Source organism: Balaenoptera borealis, assembly GCF_965194805.1.
Source record: "Balaenoptera borealis genome assembly, chromosome: 1".
Classification (NCBI taxonomy): domain Eukaryota; kingdom Metazoa; phylum Chordata; class Mammalia; order Artiodactyla; family Balaenopteridae; genus Balaenoptera; species Balaenoptera borealis.
The window spans coordinates 88,399,122-88,418,180 of NC_138860.1; the positions used below are offsets into that span (position 1 = coordinate 88,399,122).

The window sequence follows — 19,059 nt, forward strand, 5'->3', positions numbered from 1 at the left end:
TGAGAGTGTCCAAAAGCCCTGTGGCCAACTTACTGGTGCTGAGTTTGCTGGTGAGCCTCTCTGTCAGCTGGCTTCCCTGAGCGAGTTGCTCCCGGAAGCTCTGCCCCAAGTAGTAGTCAATGTCATTGCTCCTTAGGAGGTCCTCGAAAGACTTTACTGTATCTTTCGCATGCTGGGTGAGAAGATAACAGATACCTCTCCCTTCTCGTATTTTCTGGCGTAGGTAGGATAGTTCTCGGGCCTGGTCCTGAATCAGGGAATCATATTTCCTAATGTAGGAAAGAAGAGGAAAGGGTAAGAATGGAAAAGAGTGAAAATTAAGTTATGGGGGCTTCTGTAGTCATTTCTGTGAGAACATCTCTAAGAGTTCCTCAGTTTAAGCTGAATTCTGGCACAAAAACCAAAGGGTGTATTTAAGAGTAAATTCTGTTCTGACAAACTTGCATCAAACAACATGGTATGCCACCATTCTTCCACTGTTTTATATGGGTCAGTCATGTGTCCAAAAGTGAAAAATAAGTTCTGTGGGGGTAAATACAGTGCCATATTTTACATCCCTTACAGCACCAATATAGTGTAGACTCACAGTTGATACTCAATAAATACTAAATATAGTTATTGGGTAGATACTCAATAAATACTAAAAATCCAAATAGGTCCTTTCATGTCTTCTACTTCAAAGACCATCTATATTACGGCAGACCGTATTTTGCAAAGATGCCCATTACTCAAGCTCCTGTTCCATGTGCTCTTCTATAATGTGGCTGTGCCCCTCTTTCATCATCGGGCAGGTTATTCTCCACCTCCTTAAATCTGGGTGGGTTCTGTGACCACCATGACCAAGGTAACATGGTGGAGGTAACACTGCACCAAGTCCAGGAGTCGCTCTTAACTGGCCTGGCAACTTCCACTTGGAAGCCAGCTGCCATGCTGAAGTGAAACTACCCTGAGACCACCGTACTATGAGAGGCCCAGGCCAGGAGGAGAGGTCCCAGAAGACAAGGAGCCACATGGAGAAAGAGAGAAGCCAAGGAGCACCACGTCACCAGACACATGAATGAAGAAGCTGTGTCCAGCCAGACATCTCAGTGACTCCAGCCCCAACCTCCATCTGATGGCAGCCGCATGAGAGACCCCAAGTGAGAGCTACACTGCTAAGCCCAGGCAATCCACATAAATTATTGTTTCAATCCCCTAAGCTTTGGGGTGGTTTGTTACTCAGCATAGATAACCCAGATACTGAGAGGGATATCTACCCCGGTGTTTTTCAACCACAAAGTATCAATAACAATAATAATTATGGCAAATAGTGTCGAGAGCTTTAATATATGCTAGGCATTATTATAAGCACTTGTATTAATTCATTTAAACCTAATAACCACCCTTTGAGATAGGTTTTCTTATTATCCTCATTTAATAGGTAAAGAAATAGGCTCAGAAAGACTGAGTAGGTTGCATAGCCTGTAAGTCCCAGAGCTAGGATTCGAACCCAGGAAGTCTGACTCCAGTCTTACTACGTATGTCATATATCCTGCCACTTTAAGAATACATTTCTAAGAGGAAATCCCAGGGACCTGGTATCTCCCAGCAGGGGTCACGTGTCCTTTCTTCAGACCTAGGGCTACCATTTAAATAAGTGCTCCTCTGATTGCCCTGATGGGTTCTCTCTTCTACCTGCCCGGGCTACTCTCCTTCAAACATAAACTTAGACATCATCAATCAAGTAATGGTCCAAAGAGTACCCTCCTTACCCAGGCCACGAGGCTGATCTCAGCTCCTCGGCCAGCTTCCCTTCTGTTCCAGTTTTCGGGAGCTGGGCTTCCAGCTGGGACACCCTCTGGATCAGACTCTCCAGATCCTTTTTAGCCTGAAGCCCTGGGGCGTAGAAAGCCCCAGTGCCATCAGACAGCCACCCCTCATCCTCATCAGTGACACTATGAGGTGAAGATCCCTCGAGGGTACCAACAGCCTTCAGCTTTTGGGGTCTCTCCAGACTAGATGAATAATCGCTTGTAACTGAGAGGGACCGGACCCGGCTCTTGAGGTTCTGAATGACCTTGTTGGCGTTCTGCAGCTGGGCCTTCAGATCTTTGATGTCCTTACATAGGACAGAGATGTCTTCTGACTTTCCATATGCCTGGAACTCCTCCTGCTTCCCTAGCTGGCTCTCCAAGGGCTTCTTTCCAGGGGGGCTGGCCAGTGTGGAGCCCAGGTGTCCCTGCTCAGAGCACAGCCCCTCCATTAGGACAGTTTTCCTGAGGCTGTCATGCTCCTCACACTCTGAGAAAAGACAAAGACATCTTCCTGAGTGAAGCTGGGCATGCTGCTGAGGCCACTCCCTTCAAGGTCTTGAGGACAATAATTACTAGAGCAAAAGTTGAAGCAGTACTGTATTCAGCGCTGGCACTGTACTAACACTCAAATGCAGTATTTCTTACCCTCCCAAGAGCCCTGCAAGTCAGGTGTGGTCACCTTCTATTTTACTCAAGTGTTTTTCTCCTCGATTTCAATTTGGTGGATGTCCCTATAGTGACAGTACTTTTATAATAGAAGAATATTTTTTTTAAACTACTGGTTTGCCTATTCTCCCAAAGCTCATCTGGTCTTCTCATTAATAAATAGACCTTAGTATTTTTTTCTATAATAAACAGTTGGATAGAACATTTTTTTTTAATTAACAGCAGTATGCTGAAAACTAATTGTAGAAATTCAAACTCACACTCAGCCTCATTCTGGGCAAGAGTTCTCCTCCAAACTTCCTGTCCCTCTCTGGTCTTGTGTCCTCTTCAGTCTACCACACCCCCTCATCCCTACTCCTCGTTGCATGTGGGACTGGCCAACAGCACCCAAATGTGAGGGCTGCCTCCAGGGAGGGAAGGTGAACCCCATACTTGTGCCTTTACCGGGACTGGTGCTCTCCTCCCGCTCAGCCTCATTCTCGCTTCGGCCACAAGTCTCATAGCCCAGGTCCTGGAGGTCCACCTGCACCTGCTTGCTGTCCTGCTTCACCAAGGATTCACCTGCTTAGGAAGAGACAGGGGGTGTTACAGAGTATATGAATTTCCCACATACACCCTCATCCTCAGTGGCACGTACCCTGGCCCTTAGGGTGCAGGGAGGTTAGATCCAGAGTGGGATAGATGCTGCTTTGGACTTAGGTGGGAGAAGAGACCACCTGCTCCAGACAGCAGGACTTCCCTCCACCAGGATGAGCCTGCCATTGATGATCCCATCTATAGATAACGGGGCTTCGCTGGGACCAGACATCTTTAAGTCATCTCTGGAAGCCCCAGGGAAACTAGTAAATGCTTTGTTCACAGGGGCTCAGTAAATGTTTGAATGGAGCTGAACTAATTCAGAGTTTCAAAGACATCTAGATCTGTACTGTTCCGTAAGGTAGCTACTAGCCACATGTGACTATTTTATGTTAAACGGATTAAAATTAAGCTTAAAATTCCCAAGCTGAATTAGCTACATTTCATGTTCTCCATAACCACATATGATGTAGGTATAGAACATTTCTGTCACCACAGAAGTTCTATTAGAAAGCGTTGATTCTAGACCAACAATGATGGTATATTTTTTAAGAATCTGATGTGGTGCAAAGAGGAGCAGAAGAGAAGCAATTAGCATACGTTGAGAGAGGTAAGGCAGTTTGTTGACTGTACCAGAAATCAGCAAATCTAGGTGTTAGTCCAATTCCTCCCTATACTGTCACTGCAAACTTGATTTATTCATTTACTCTTCTCTGCCATCTGCAAATTGAAGTTAAGTATCCACTTCCACAATCCTAGGGTCATGGTCCGGATTAAATTTGTTATGAGGTTGGGGAAGAAAAGTGAAGTCTGCAAAGCATGTAGCTTCTCAGGGAGAAGACAGACACTTTGGTGACGTGAACTTAAGACTTACTAAACATGACTCTGTATTTCTCCAGCTGGTTGGCCTGGGCAAAGACAGTGGCTTCTGATATCAGCAGCTTCTCCTGGAGATCTTGATAGCGTTGTCTGCACTGTGCCAACTGGGAGCGCAGGTGCTTGGTGGATCCTGGGAGGCTAAATTCTGACTGAGGTCCAGAGTTACGGGCCTGGGGCTGGTTGACCAGCTGTGAAAAGAGCCAGCACAGGGTCAGGGCAGTCTGAGCTCATCCCCCAGGCAGTGATGGCTGCTTCCCCTTGCAAACCCTGTGGATTTTATTCATGTGTCTGTCACAGCACTCCTCATCCCATTTGGCAGTTACTTGCTTTCCGGAATGAGCTCCTGGAGAGCTGGGGTAATGTTTTATTCATCTCTGTATCTACAACACATAGCATGGTGCCAAGTGAATCTACGAGGAGGAGCTCTCAGTAAATGTTTGTTCAATGATGGAAGAGAGAAGGGGTGGAAACCTCCACTCATCCCTCCTTGCATTCCTGCCCAGTTGTCCTCTCAGAATCCTCTGCAGAAAGTAGAACACTCCCTAACATCATACACAAAAATAAACTCAGAATGGACTAAAGACCTAAATGTAAGACCAGACACTATGAAACTCTTAGAGGAAAACATAGGAAGAACACTCTTTGACATACATCACAGAAAGATCTTTTTTGACCCACCTCCTAGAGTAATGGAACTAAAAAAAAAAATAAACAAATGGGACCTAATGAAACCTAAAAGCTTTTGCACAGCAAAGGAAACCATAAATAAGACGAAAAGACAACCCTCAGAATGGGAGAAAATATTTGCAAACGAATCAACGGACAAAGGATTAATCTCCAAATATATACACAGCTCATGCAGCTCAATATCAAAAAACTAACAACCCAATTCAAAAATGGGCAGAAGACCTAAATAGACATTTCTTCAAAGAAGACATACAGATGGCCAAGAGGCCCATGAAAAGATGCTCAACATCACTAATTATTAGAGAAATGCAAATCCAAACTACAATGAGGTATCACCTCACACCAGTTAGAATGGGCATCATCAGAAAATATACAAACAATAAATGCTGGAGAGGGTGTGGAGAAAAGGGAACCCTCTTGCACTGCTGGTGGGAATGTAAATTGATACAGCCACTATGGAGAACAGTATGGATGTTCCTTAAAAAACTAAAAATAGAACTACCATACGACCCAGCAATCCCACTACTGGGCATATACCCAGAGAAAACCATAATTCAAAAAGAGTCATGTACCACAATGTTCACTGCAGCTCTATTTACAATAGCCAGGACATGGAAGCAACCAAAGTGTCCATCGACAGATGAATGGATAAAGAAGATGTGGTACATATATACAATGGAATATTACTCAGCCATAAAAAGGAATGAAATTGGGTCATTTGTAGAGACGTGGATGGACCTAGAGACTGTCATACAGAGTGAAGTAAGTCAGAAAAATAAATATCATATATTAACACATATATGTGGAATCTAGAAAAATGGTACAGATGAACCAGTCTGCAAGGCAGAAATAGAGACATAGATGTAGGGAACAAACATATGGACACCAATGGGGGAAAGGGGGAGGGCAGTGGGATGAACTGGGAGACTGGGATTGACATATATACACTAATATGTATAAAATAGATAACTAATGAGAACCTGCTGTATAGCACAGGGAACTCTACTTCATTTTGCTGTACAGTAGAAACTAACACAACATTGTAAAACAACTATACCCCAATTAAAAAAAAAAAAAAGAATCCTCTGTAGTCTCCATTTTACTTAATCCTCAGCTCAGCTGCCTCCCCTTAGAGGATCCTGATAACTCCCTCTGAGGCTCAGGGACAGACACCTGTGATGAGCTGTGACAAAAACGGCAGTGATAAGGAAGAGATGTCATTACACACCACTTGTCTGGCTGCCTTAAAACCCCATGTATCCCTATATTGCATCCTATTGAAATGATCTGGTTTTGTGCCATCTTTTCCCACCATACTGAATACCTGAAGGACAGAGACAAAGCCTTATTGCCTGCTTCCAATGTCTAGTCTCTTATCTGGAATATTAGGCACTCAAATATTTATGGAAAATTAATTATTCATGTAATATTTATAAGATAATGTTGTAAAAAACCTTTCTAAAGGTTGATGTGTGAGGAATATTATCACCACTACTTGTGGTGCAAAGGTGCCCTTCCCTTGGTACCTCCTGACCCACAGGGCAGAACTGTTTAAGGTAGAAACTGACATTTCCAACCCTTCTCCAAGGGTCTTTCATTCCATCTAATCCCACACTTACTTGGTGGGTATCCGCTGTGAAGGCAGTCCCAAGGTCAAGGCTCTGGGGTCTGGGGCAAGGCCTCATGGTCACACTCTCCTCTTCTTGGCATTGGTGCTTTCCAGAAGAGCAAACCAGCTCTGTGTTCATTCTGTCGATCTCCCTGGCCAGGTGCCCAAGGAGCTCAGGATTAAGTTTACTATTCCCTTCCTTGGTGCTCAGCACCAGCTGTTCTTTGAGGAGGTTGATGATATTGTGGGCATTCTTCAGTTTTCCCTGGAGCTTCCTGAATTCAGCCTGAAGGCTATTCTCATTCAGACCCCCTTTGGCAACCACAGTCTCCACCATCACCTCGCCCTTCTCCTTGTCTTCCTCAATCTCCCATCCATCAGACATTGCTTCTCCCATCTGCTCTTTCAGCTCTGCATTCTCAAGGCAAAGGCTCAGCATGGTGTTCCTACAGGAAACATACATAATCAGGGGCCAGGTCTGGTCTTGGCCTCAGTTCCTAATAGCCCCGTTTACACACACCTCAGGCCACCAGAGACTCAGAGACACCCCAGAGCATGAAGTGACCTCAGAGACCTACAACAACTCCCTTATTTTATACACGAGGAAACCAAGGCTCAGAAAGAGCAAGAGATTACCCGCACTCCCATAGCTACTTGGTGGCGGCATCATCACTAAAAATCTAGGACTCAAGACACCCAGTCTAGTTGTCTTTACTCATGCTTGCAGCCTCATGTTCTAATTTTCAGTGGCCTCCGGAATAAACAAGGGTAACTACACCGTTAAGAAAAAAATAAAAAGGACATTGGGACAAATTTATTATTATGGATTCTACAGTTCCATTAATTATCATCAGTCACTTTTCAACTACTGGATGAGAAATTTGGACCTAGGAACACAGAAGAAATAAATAATACTAATCACAACTATAATCAAATGTACTTATGTTAATTATTTGCTTTACGTCTGGCTCCTGTGATAGGAGATCATCTTCATGAGAACAGGGATTCTGCGTGTCCTGTTCACTCTGTACCTCCAGAACCTCCACATGCCAGCTGCGCATAAAATGTTCATATTTGTTGAGGAAATAAAATGGACTAAATAATTTTCACCAAGACATTCTAGACGCAGCCTTTCCTCCCACCAAATATTTCACTAGGATTGGGTGGAAGCAATAAAAAATATGGCTTTAAAAAGGCAATTTACTTAAAAAGGCAGTTCACTTAACCTCTAACACTGACCTAGTGGAGTTATTGGATGCTTACATGAAATTACATAAGTGGAATGGTTAGCTCGGTGTCTGCAACAGAGAAGTCATTTAATTCTGCTCATACTAGCTGCAGACCTGAGGAATACTAACAGCAGAATCCTAGGAGGTGCTTGTTTAAAAAGCTTTAGAGCTAAGGCCTACAAATCGACATTTCACTTAAGTTCCACAGGTGATTCTTAAGCACGCTGAATTGAGAACTGCTGACCAGAAGAGGCAAAGGAAGTAATAACTCATAGCCTGAAGGACCAGCAGTTGGCTATGCCCCTAGACTGGCTTTCTCAGATCCTGAAGTTTTGGAATAGAGCAGAGCTGGTCTAGCGTGAATCAAGGATGAAAATGCTTTAGGACACAGGAATCAGAGAGATCGTCTATGAGAGTTTCAATGGAGAAAAGAGGGACAGGTATTTTACCAAAACTGATGTGTAAAAGGGAAAGACAGGGGCACACGTGTGGTATAAAGAAGAATATTTAATATTATGTCATAACTTTATATTTGCTGTGTTCACAATACAAACTAACAACAGCAATGTTCAACAAAATCTCAAAAGAGGGACTACGAATTACACAGATTCTATCTTCTACAGTATCAGTGGTGCTTCAGGTTGGATGGAGAGTTCAATCAGTTTTAGGTTAGTAACTCCGAGGAAAAAGGAAAATAATTCATGAAGGTACTACATTTGGTTGGATTGTATATTCAACTGTAGGATCAAAAGAGATGTATTGTTCTCACCCATGATAGCACAACAAAGTTTACACATAACAAAGTTTAAGTCAAACTTAAGCTTTAACTTAAGTAGAATTTAAGAAAAGAAATATCATGATAATTCAGAGTAAAAGAACCAACATTAAGGATGATCACAAGAGTATTTCAAAAATTGTTTGACAAAGTATACACTATAGAAGAAAAGGTTTATAATTTAATAATTGGGAGCCAGGGGTCTAGCCAGGGACTATTATGCAACCTTGAGCAAGTTACCAGAACTTTTTAGGCCAGAGTTTCCTCGACTATGAAATAAGACATTATGCTGGATGCCAAGGTCCTCTTCTGTACTAATATTATTCTATGATTCAGGGACATTTAAGAGGCACATAATAGGCAGGGAAACAATAGGGCATGAATTAGAAGTTGTACGTCCGCACAGCTGTGTTCTAATCAGCAGGCCATTATGATTATGACCCTCAGGGATGAATGACTAAGTGGATTAGCCCTATGTTATCAGCATGTTCCCCAAGCATCTTTTGAAAAAAAGCCATTAAAGACAGAGTGGTCAATCTAGCCAATGCATAAGCTACTTACCACTTTTGCAAAGTAAATAAAACAGCAGAGATTATTAAAATTGCTATTCTGTGATTTAAGGATTTGTGCTGCTGAGAGAGAGCTGAGTGGAGGTGGAAGGGCCTCTGTATAAATCCTCCTCCTCATGGACTATTCTGGTTCTGCATATAGCAGTGAAGCATCTTGGGTAGCAGAAGATTCCTTACATGTCACAGTCAATTCAAAAGAGCAATACAAATCATACAACTAGGAGATTTCCACTCATGACAGTCATATGTATAGCTAATAATGGACATTATTATACTGAATTAAGACCAGATTTATTTGAATAGTTTGAATGGTAATTATTGAAAATCCCCATTATCCAATATTATTAACTTTTCTAAGAATCTGTAGAACAATTAATGCACAGAGCACGGGATGTGGACCAAGAAGCCCCATGGCAGCACAAATGCCTTGGCAGCAGCAAGGTGAGTCCCTTGGCTATGGTAGCCTCTCCATCAGCGGGCTCCCCTTCTCTGGTGCACATCCTACCTGATGTGGGCCACAGAGGAGAATCCTGCTTCCTCGATTTGAGCCTTTAGCTCCTTCAGTTCCCCCTCAGCTTTCCTCTTCTCCTCTAAGAGCTGGTGAATCTCAGCCCTCAGGCGGAGCAATTCCTCCTGAAGACCCCTGTTACTGTCCCCTCCTGTCGTGGATGGAGGGGCAAGAGATACGTTCTGGGTCTCCACAGCTGCCAGGCTTTTCTCCAAAGCTACCTTGATGCGCTGAAAGAAAATCATGGTTTAAAGAAGTTAGTGCATTGAAGAGGATCTACGAGGAACATCAGAGCACAAAGGCAGCCTTCTAGGGGACCAAAACAGGCAGACCTAAAAGGAGCTCCCCCTCTAGGACTCCTCAGCCACAAGGGCCCTGGAAACTGGCTTGGGTGAGAGAACATACCACACAAGCAGCGAGAACTGTTGCCACGGGCAGAGGTGGGTGAGGAAAAAACCACAAGCACACAACAAATTTAAAACAAAAGCAAACAAACGAGGTTTAAACAGGGCTGGAGAGTGTGGATGCTGTGATTCTTCTCTTTCTGAGGGGACAGAGTTCTCCGGGAGTCTTCTCACCAGTCAGGAAGCTTCATCATCTCAACACTTGAGTCCTTGACTGCAGAGATCATGGCTAAGGTACCAAAGCTCAAAGCCTGAGGCTGTAACTCAGACTCCAGAAAGGATGATTACGAGGAAGGATCTGGGCACTCAGGAATCAGGAGTCATAGTCAGAGAATTAGGGTATAGGCGGAGCTACAGTTAAGACAAAGCAACCTTAATTTCATTGGCAACAGGAGAATCACACTCTACAACTGCTGAGAAGCTAAAGTGAGGCCACCTGCCTAGCAACCAATTTCCCTTGTTGGTTATCACCCTATGCTGATGTTGCCAGCCAAACTCTCTCTACAAATCTAAGCACGTGAGAAGAAAACAAGCAGAAGCAATTCCCCATCACCTTTGTTTTTTGAGGATACTCTTGAAGTTACTCCTTAATGTTTCAACTAAAGCAGATTGTATAGTTTTTCCTCAGATAATACTTTAGGGCCTCCCTGGTGGCACAGTAGTTAAGAATATGTCTGCCAATGCAGGAGACACGGGTTCAAGCCCTGGTCTGGGAAGATCCCACATGCCATGGAGCAACTAAGTCCGTGTGCCACAACTACTGGGCCTGTGCTCTAGAGCCCGTGAGCCACAACTACTGAGCCCACGAGCCACAACTACTGAAGCCTGCACACCTAGAGCCCACGCTCTGCAACAAGAGAAGCCACCGCAATGAGAAGCTTGTGCACAGCAACGAAGACCCAATGCAGCCAAAAATAAACAAAATAAAAATAAATAAATAATTTTTTTAAATTAATTTTTTAACTTTTAAACTTTTTAATTGTTTGTCTTGGGCTCCTCTCCAGCTTTTCCCATGCTTTTAAAAGTGTAGAAACCAAAACATGAGTATGATAATCTATTTAGTGTATGACTAATTATTTTAGTATGTGAATTTCTTGCCTGTCTGTCGAATATTAATCTTATATCCCAATGTCATATTGGCTTATTTTTCCTTTCAGTGGCAGCATTTTGGGGTTTTACTTAACTTCAGGTCAATTTTGACCTCCCAATTTTCCAACTCTCCCCACAGCTATTTCTGGGTCATATTGTTTTCTTTTATCTCTATAAATATAATGACTTGTACCTGTCACAAATTCATTCCGGCTATACAGAATCATTTCACAATCATCAAAGTCATCAAAATATTTATGTGTATCTCCATAAATCATGTAGCGGCCACTTGATTAGGGATGATTTGTAGAATTAATTATGTGCTTTATTGCTTCATTTAGGTCAGAAATATTGATATATTGGACAGAACAGGGCTCAGAGGAGCTTAAATGGATCAGTGATTAACAGCTGCTTGGCTTGGCACAAAGCCATTGACTGTTGCTTTGGACCTCGTAACAGCATGATAAAATCTAGGTTTCAGGTATGTCGTGGACTGGATAAAACCACTTTTGAAAGTGTATGACCTCACCCTTCATTTAAATTATGTGACATTACCTTTCTAAATAAACTCTTTGCAACTAACTAAACAATGTCATCTGCTTTGAATATGGACACATTTATTCTTTTCTAAACCTTAAGGGTTCCTTCTGCTTAAAAATGTCTAACTTTAATGATACTATCTATTTTTACAGTGCCTTCTAGATGTATGTTATCTTCTATTGATTTAAATATACCTACTTTCTTTAAAAAGAAAAAATAAGACCCATGGAATGTTAATACCAGAAGGGACTTTAAGGTTCATCTGGTCTGATTTCTTACTTTTAAATGAGAAAATAGAGGTCTGATTTGTTCCCAGGCTAACTTGCCTTTTCATATTTCCATGTCCAAGGGAGTTTACTTTAGCTGCCTTGTCTGTAAAATTTAAATGTAAATGCATGAAAAGTGACTCAGGATCTAACCTTTTTATTTTTTTTCTTTAACATCTATGGAAAGCTAGTATTTCTATTGTTTTTCCTGAAGTAAAACCCCAGGGCTTCCAGTGTATGTGGCGGTAGTATGAATCCTTTAGTTCTATTGTTAATTACGTCTCTTATAGGTAGTTGTTGCTGTTGTTTTTTTTCACATTTCCTAATTCATCTATTCTATTGCTTCCATGGTATAATTCAACATTTTGTGTGCTGATTTTTCATTTGCCCCATGGAGATCAATGTGCAGATCTGATCTCTTATTTGAATAAAGTGGTTTTGTTTTAGCCCTATTCCTTCATACCTCCCACAGTGTAATTCATTTCTCAGACAGCATTAGGGTATTAAAAATGATATTTTTTCAAGTTCATCACTGACTCTCCTTTGCAGTTTTGATTGTTGATTAACTTTTCTCCATTGCAAAAATTCGAACGAAGAAAGGCAATGATTGATTACTCTAGTTTCTTTCACAGGAACTTCCTAGGTATTTGTTACAGATCTTACATTTGATTGGGAATGGAATTGTGTGAGAGGTATCTGAGGACAATTACCATCATGGCCAGGCCTGGCACTTCCTGAGGAGGGTGAGTCCAAAGATAAAGATGAAGCAATCTGCTTTGGCCAAAAGGTGGTTCTTGCCTTAAAAGGCACACAAAGTTGGATGTGTTTGTTAGGGGAAGTGTGCGTATGCTTGAGGTAGGAAGGGAGCTTGGTGTTGAGAATAAGGTCTACCTCCCAAGGACACAATTAGGAGAAGCTCAGAGCTCAATCTTAAGGGACCAGTTCCCGGGAAACAAGCAAACACATTTTTGAGAATCTGGACACAAAACAGTTATGACAAAACAAGCTTTATTTAATTGGTAGCAGGAGAGTCACACCAACAAACCTCAGAAAAGTTGAAGTAAGTTTACAATGATTTCATACACCTCCTTCCCCAAAACTGAAGATTGATTTTCAAGGAAAGGGGATACAGAGAAAAACAGTGCTTACCCAAGATATTTTTCATCCAACAGGTAAATACTTGTCTAACTTATTAAGTATCTCCTATGCCAGGTGATAGGGAAGACATTGCAAGGGAAGTACAAATGCCCCAATGTAAAGGTTTATTCCAGGCTTGGACTGACCTCAAAATGTGGTCTGATCATTTTCTCCACGCTCAGCTATAGAAAAGAAGGTTGAGGAAGAAGTGACTTTACAAACCAGTTTGCCTATAACTGAGAAGCAGAGTGAAGAACTCGCGCTATCAGGCATAGTTTGGACCACTTCAGTCGGAATCTGGTTCTCTCCATTATCTGTGTCTCCTGTTCACTTATTCTGAAGTTAACCCTGACCCAGAGTAGCAATAACCATCAGTGACCTGCTGACATCCCAATCTAGCTCTGTGTTAGAGTGGATATTTTCTCATCCTGCAGATCCCTCTCTCTCACCCAAGATCCTCAGTGAAATCAGGGAGTGAGAGGTAAGGGATCTGTCCAGAGGGGCAGTGGTGTACATAATTAAAGTTACAAGCACCAGTTAGGAGGACTCAGAAGAAGCTGTCCAAGCAAAAAGAGAAGTGGAGTTCACACAGGAACTCAAGGGAGAAGTTAGGGTCAGGTGTGTCTAGAGCAGCAAAAAGGGAATCTTGGTAGAAGGTAAGGAAACTGTGCTGAGGATGTGAGGTATTCCAGACAACTGCTTGTATCCTCAAGAGTCAAAGACTGTGCCAAATCCTGTGAGATTTGGGGACTGCTCACTTGGGTCTTTCTGTTGGTTTATTAGACGTCTCCTCTTTTTCTTACGCAGGAGATGAAGAGGCAGACCCAGAAAGCCTCATGTCCCCTATAGTTTTCCTAATAGCTCCAAGGAGCCTATCACAGGAAAAGCCCAGCTGCTTCTGCAGAAGGACAGATACCAATGATCCACTTTCCCCTTAAAAACTCAGAGAGTCGCAGGCCTGGTCCATCCAGGACATGTGATTGCTAAATGTCACTGGGCAAGGCGAAGACACATAGGAGTTCCAGTGGGTGCTATGGGATCACTATTGGTGACTTAATCTCTGAGGTCTAGGACATTCTACTCTTGAGCTTGAGAAAATGCTGGTTACACCTTCACTGATGGTCGGTGGGAACAATGTTTTAGCCTTGTGTACCAAGTTCTGAGGTTTGACAGGGGCTTGCTCTTGAAGTGTCATCTGCTGGCCATTGACGTGTCACAACCTGGGTAGATTGTCAGGTTGCCCAGCAAGGTTCTCTTTTATATAGTGAGACTTCACTGAGAATGATCCTTGCTTTGGAAGCATTCCGATCCTCTTGGACTTCCTCAGAAAACTCTCTCCTGAAGCAGGTCCTAGGCCTGCCACCTCCCCAAGCAGCCCTTCGATGACTCCCTGTCTTCTGTGATGTGTTTCAGTTACAAAAGCCCAAGAGGATAAGTGTTGAGGTCTTGTTGTAAGTAAAAATTCTTCTGAAGCTATAGCTATAGATGGTACATAGGAGCAGAGGAGGGTAGTGGGGGGCAAGGAACAGGAGCACAAGATACAAGGAGTAAAAAGGGTGGATTGGAAAGAAATATGGAGTGAGGATAGGGGTTGGCAAGGTGGCTGGGAGGGCAGGAAGAAGACTGGGAAGTGGTTTATCTAAAAAGATAGCTTCTCACTCCAGGCCCACAAGGGCTGCAGGAGACCACCAGTCCCCAAAGGGCTATGAGCTCTGCACCCTGGGGCCCCAGGACCTGACTTGGACTTACTTGCTGGTGGCTATTGTGTGCAGCCTCCTCCTCGATACTGTCGGTGAACTCCGTGCTCGCATCCTCTGTGTCGTCCCCTGCAGCTGCACCTAGAAGTAGATCCAGAAGAGAAAGGTGACTCCCTTCACACGTGCCTTCCAGACAGCAGCTAAAATTACACTTTTTTTGCCATCTGCCTCTGATTTCTTCCCTTCCCCACACGGATGGCCCCTTAGCCAGCAGGGCTGACAGGGAAAGCAGCACCAAAGTACCAACTCTGTAGAAAAGCTTTTTCACCATATCACTGATACTTTCTTGCTAACACTCAAGCTTAAACCTCAAAACATAAGCTGGCTTGACTGCACAGACCTGTGCCTAAGAAGCAGACTGTTAGATAGAGTGGTTACCTACCTTACTTATTTCCAGAAAGCCAGAATTATTCCCCTCCAGCCACTGACTGTCTATGTAATAACTTTCCCTATTGTGACATGGGCCCAATGTGACAACTTTTTCCCGCCATCGAGTGCTGAGAGGGTCCCTGATTTCCTTGGGGTTAGGGCAGCCCGGCTCCTCTCACATTTTTCCATTGCTGGAATCAGTCGTGAGTGGGGTGATAATCTCACTGAGGAACCCTCCTCTGAGGGTCCTGTGTCCTACAGAAGCTCAGGGCTAGTCCAGCCCCGCGGCAGAGAACGGTTCATCTGTTTCCTAACCCCTTCCTCTAACCTCCCCTCCTCCCACCTCCCTCAAACTCTTGTCCAATGCCAACATCCTGTGCCTGAAGGGTTTCCTGCACTGCTTTGTCCAAATGGAATTTAATCCATTCTTCCATTCCCCAAAGATGAACACAGTCACCCTGGGGCGCAAACATCTATGCCCTGCACTAAGGGACAAGTAGTTGCCGTTCATGGTCCAGGTTAAGGTCTAGTGCAGTGCTGACCAATAGAACTTTCTGCGATTTTATGCCTCTGCTGTTGAATTCAGTAGGCACTAGTCACATGTGGCTACTGAGCACTTGAAATGTGGCTAGCATGATTGAGGAAATGGTTTTTTTATTTAATTTAAATTAATTTAAATTTAATTCAAATAGCCACACATGGCTGGTGGCTACCATATCAGACAGCACAAATCTAGTGCATTTCTTCTTCTCCACATCTGTTAAAATAAGACCATTCATCAAATTTGAGATTGAGACCTGTGGCCCACATTACTGATTTCTTCTGAAAGTGTAGGAATTTATAGTGGTTAATTCATTTGGAAACCAAAGAAAATCTACCGTGACACTCCCCGGGTCTTACAGAACCTGCTCAAGTTAGAGAACTTTGAGATCTAGTTCTGACCCTGGCCTCAGCAACCAACCTGTTAAAACTCCTCTTATGACCGCTGGGAAACCTGGGCCTCAAAGAGATTAGATGGCTTAACCTAGGTTACGTAGCTAGTTCTGGGTAAGAGCTGTGCTGAGATGGCAAGTCTCTGGGCTTTCAGGCAGAGGCAACTCACTGTTCCCTCTGGTGACAAATCAGATCTTTGTCTCTTCCTCCAAGAGCAAAGAACCTGCTCCTGAGCTCAGACATCTGTGAATGAAAGGCTCTGCATGAATAATGAGCATTCACTACCCTCAACAGGTAAGGTGAACAGGGCCATTTCACATTTACATTCCATCTCTTGGCATCTACAAGTTTATACCAGGGATTTGCAATGGCCCAGGCCAATCTCATTAAAGTCCTAACAGCTTAATCTTTTGACTTATTCCCTGATCTTTACTGTGAATGTTGTGTTAACTTTGGACTAAGGCAGTACCCTATTCAATAAAGCCCTACTCACAAGGAGGCACCTTTACCATTCAGCATCTTTAGAGATCCTTGGCAGACTGTGTACAGTAGGGATTTCCAATACTTACTTTTTCAAACCAGCCCTAGAACCATCTTATTCAGAACACTGGTTGCGTAGAGGTGAATGAACACACTTCCTAAGCTGGGGCTGCTTTGGAAACTCACTGAACCCAGGATGCTAATTCACTTGAGGACATCCCTATCATATTATGCTCATCTTGGAAAAGCTTTCCCTGTACAGCAATAGAGATCAGAACGTTTTTCTTTCCCTGCAAAGAAAATAAATTGTCCCACTCGGTGATAGATTAAGAAAACACACTTTTCACATTGTTTCCCTTCTGAGTGTTGGACTAGAGAATGATCCTGTGGTTGAAGAAAGTTCAGCTCTATGAGGTCAGGATCCTCACCCCCATACCACTCTGGGCCCACATCCCACGATGATTCCTGTATTAAGTTCCAGAAGTAAGGTAAGTGGGGATTAGAAAGGGTGATTGTCACTGGCCTTGAAGGCTTTTGTCTAACCTTTTCTGCCCTCCACTTACCTTTGTCAACCTTTCTGATGCCACATCTCCATTTCTACATAATGTTCTCTCTTTAATTCACTCTGGGGCAGGGTACCATGATTTTGACTTCATCAGGAGTTAAGCGGAGACAAAGCCAAAATGCCCATTTCATCCTGATATTCTACTACTAGGGGTTTTGTTTTCCTAATTCATTTTTTCATCTAGCTTAGTCTGCCATACTTCCTTCAGGGCAGCTTTAAGGGTTGCTCAGCCCTTTACCAATTTGAATTAGAATGCTAAAGCCTTTTTTGTGTGTGTTTGTTTGAGGGGTAAAGTTAAAAACAAAATTTATAGAAAACATTGGAATAAGTTATCCCACACAAGGTCCTATCTATACGTTTATATTAGCCGTTCCTCTTTCTGTTTTTACCCTTTCTGGTTTTTTAAAAATGACAATAAAGGACTTCTCTTTTGTGGAGGATACCCTTTTCTATGCTTTCACAAAGCAACAAAACACTGTCTTCAGAAATAAGTTGGAATAGTACTTTAAATTTCTAATTTAAAGATACTATATATTGATGAAGTGAGTGCTTATGTTTGATAAATAAATAAAATGGTCCGCCACCTTTAGAATTTCTGAAAGCTAAGAATCTGTTCATTCAAATTTAACTTGCGTCTCCAGGTTTTATCTCCAGGATTAAGTTTTACATGTTAGACTGGAAATTTTATTAAAACCTTTTATTTGAGGCTTCGATGGTAGTTTCTCAAGTTGTGGTTCTTCCAAGTTTCTAGGCTCTGAACCACACATAATGGAGGTGGTACCAAAACTTCCCTTTCTTAGATTTAGAAAATTATTTTCTACCAACTACTTGACTCTATAAAGTGTATAGAAATAAACTTCTATAATACTATAAAATCCTTGGGCAAAAATTTAAGTGGTATGTAAAAATAAGGTCTTTTTTTTTCATCATTGAGGTAAAAATTCATACTTCTGTGCTTTTTAAATTGAGGATGGCATAATTATTGAGAACATGGACTCTGGAGCCAGATTGTCTAGGTTAGATTTCTGCTCCCGTCATTAGATACGTGACTTTAGACAAATCACCACCTTTCTGTAACTCAGTTCCATCACTTATTAATTAGGGTTAATAGTAATATCCACTCCATACACCTGTCAACTTTCAAGGGTTTGGTGCTTCTGAAGGGCTTAGAATAGTGATTGGCATACACTGTGTACTCAGTATATTGCCTTATTATTATTATTGTTTTAAATTATTGTTGGTAAACTGGTCTATGGGCTGAAAAGTTGAGGGTAGAAAAAGACCGTAGAACCTAAAAATACTCAGCAGAAGAAAATTCTATACCTAATGTTTTTACTGGATGATCTTGATTGAGTCTATCTGTACTTCTTCACTGCTGAATATGTTTCCCCAACAGGAGGTTTGAAGTAACACTCTTATGTTCTCCCTACTTTGCAGGACAGACAGTTGAAAAAACACAGATCTATCAGTAGATTAAGATGAACGCTTTTGAATAGGTTTTACAAATAGGATTCATCATCATTAAATAATAACTGCCTTAAAACTGCATCGTGCACAAATAAGCCTTGAGGGAAAGTCATGAAGTGTTATTTTAATTCTTCAGTAACGAGTCCCAACTGGGCTGCAACAGGACCATATTCTCCAAATTCTACTCTACCGTCATTATTGTTTCCTTTTCAAGCCATTTATACGCAACCGACAGAAAAGGAGTAATATTTTCCCATAAAGTTGCTCAGAACATAGGAGTCCTATTTGACTAATTTTGAAAGGGGATTCCAAGAGCTAAACTTTACAGCACGAACAAGTTTGCAGTGACAAGCGCCCGGCTGTTTTCCCCTCAGTGCCAGGCCCTTATGTCCTCTGGGCTCACCTCACTTTCACTCCTAGGAACTCTGCCATGTGCTCATTACAAGAACTCTCACCTGTTCACGTCATGAACCAACTATTGATGACTTAAATATGATGATGCTACATGAGAGGATCAAAGAAAAAAGGTCTCCTATCCAACTGCAGTATTACCTGCATCCATTCCCTTCTGGACCATAAGAAAACTTTAAGATTTCATATAATCTTCCATAAGCTTCTGCCAAGAAATAAAATTCTTTAACTACACAGATTCTGATATTGGAAATGAAGTAGCTAGAAATCTGTTGTCTGCAGTCAAGCCCCTTCATGGTATATCTCTGTCTTTAAATTGCAACATCTCTTAGGTACCCTTCCAGCTTACA

At 42.4% G+C, this 19,059-nt stretch overlaps 1 protein-coding gene across 37 annotated transcripts in view; it reads right to left on the bottom strand.

The window, feature by feature from the left end:
• Positions 1–19,059, bottom strand: part of PDE4DIP (phosphodiesterase 4D interacting protein) — a 213,658-nt gene that overhangs the window by 37,837 nt on the left and 156,762 nt on the right. For 23 of the 37 annotated variants that reach the window (XR_014237707.1, XM_082368438.1, XM_082368421.1 and 20 more), the window contains 7 exons: positions 14,477–14,565; positions 9,289–9,521; positions 6,221–6,656; positions 3,910–4,102; positions 2,904–3,023; positions 1,752–2,280; positions 34–269 (listed from right to left, as the gene is read on the bottom strand). Coding sequence is in view for 36 of the 37 variants with exons in the window: in XM_082368438.1 (XP_082224564.1) it covers positions 34–269; positions 1,752–2,280; positions 2,904–3,023; positions 3,910–4,102; positions 6,221–6,656; positions 9,289–9,521; positions 14,477–14,565 (1,836 nt within the window). In the remaining variant the exon portion in view is untranslated. Of the gene's footprint in view, positions 1–33; positions 270–1,751; positions 2,281–2,903; positions 3,024–3,909; positions 4,103–6,220; positions 6,657–9,288; positions 9,522–12,581; positions 14,207–14,476; positions 14,566–19,059 lie in introns of those variants that run through there. The other 14 variants (XM_082368435.1, XM_082368426.1, XM_082368423.1 and 11 more) reach the window with 3 other exon arrangements.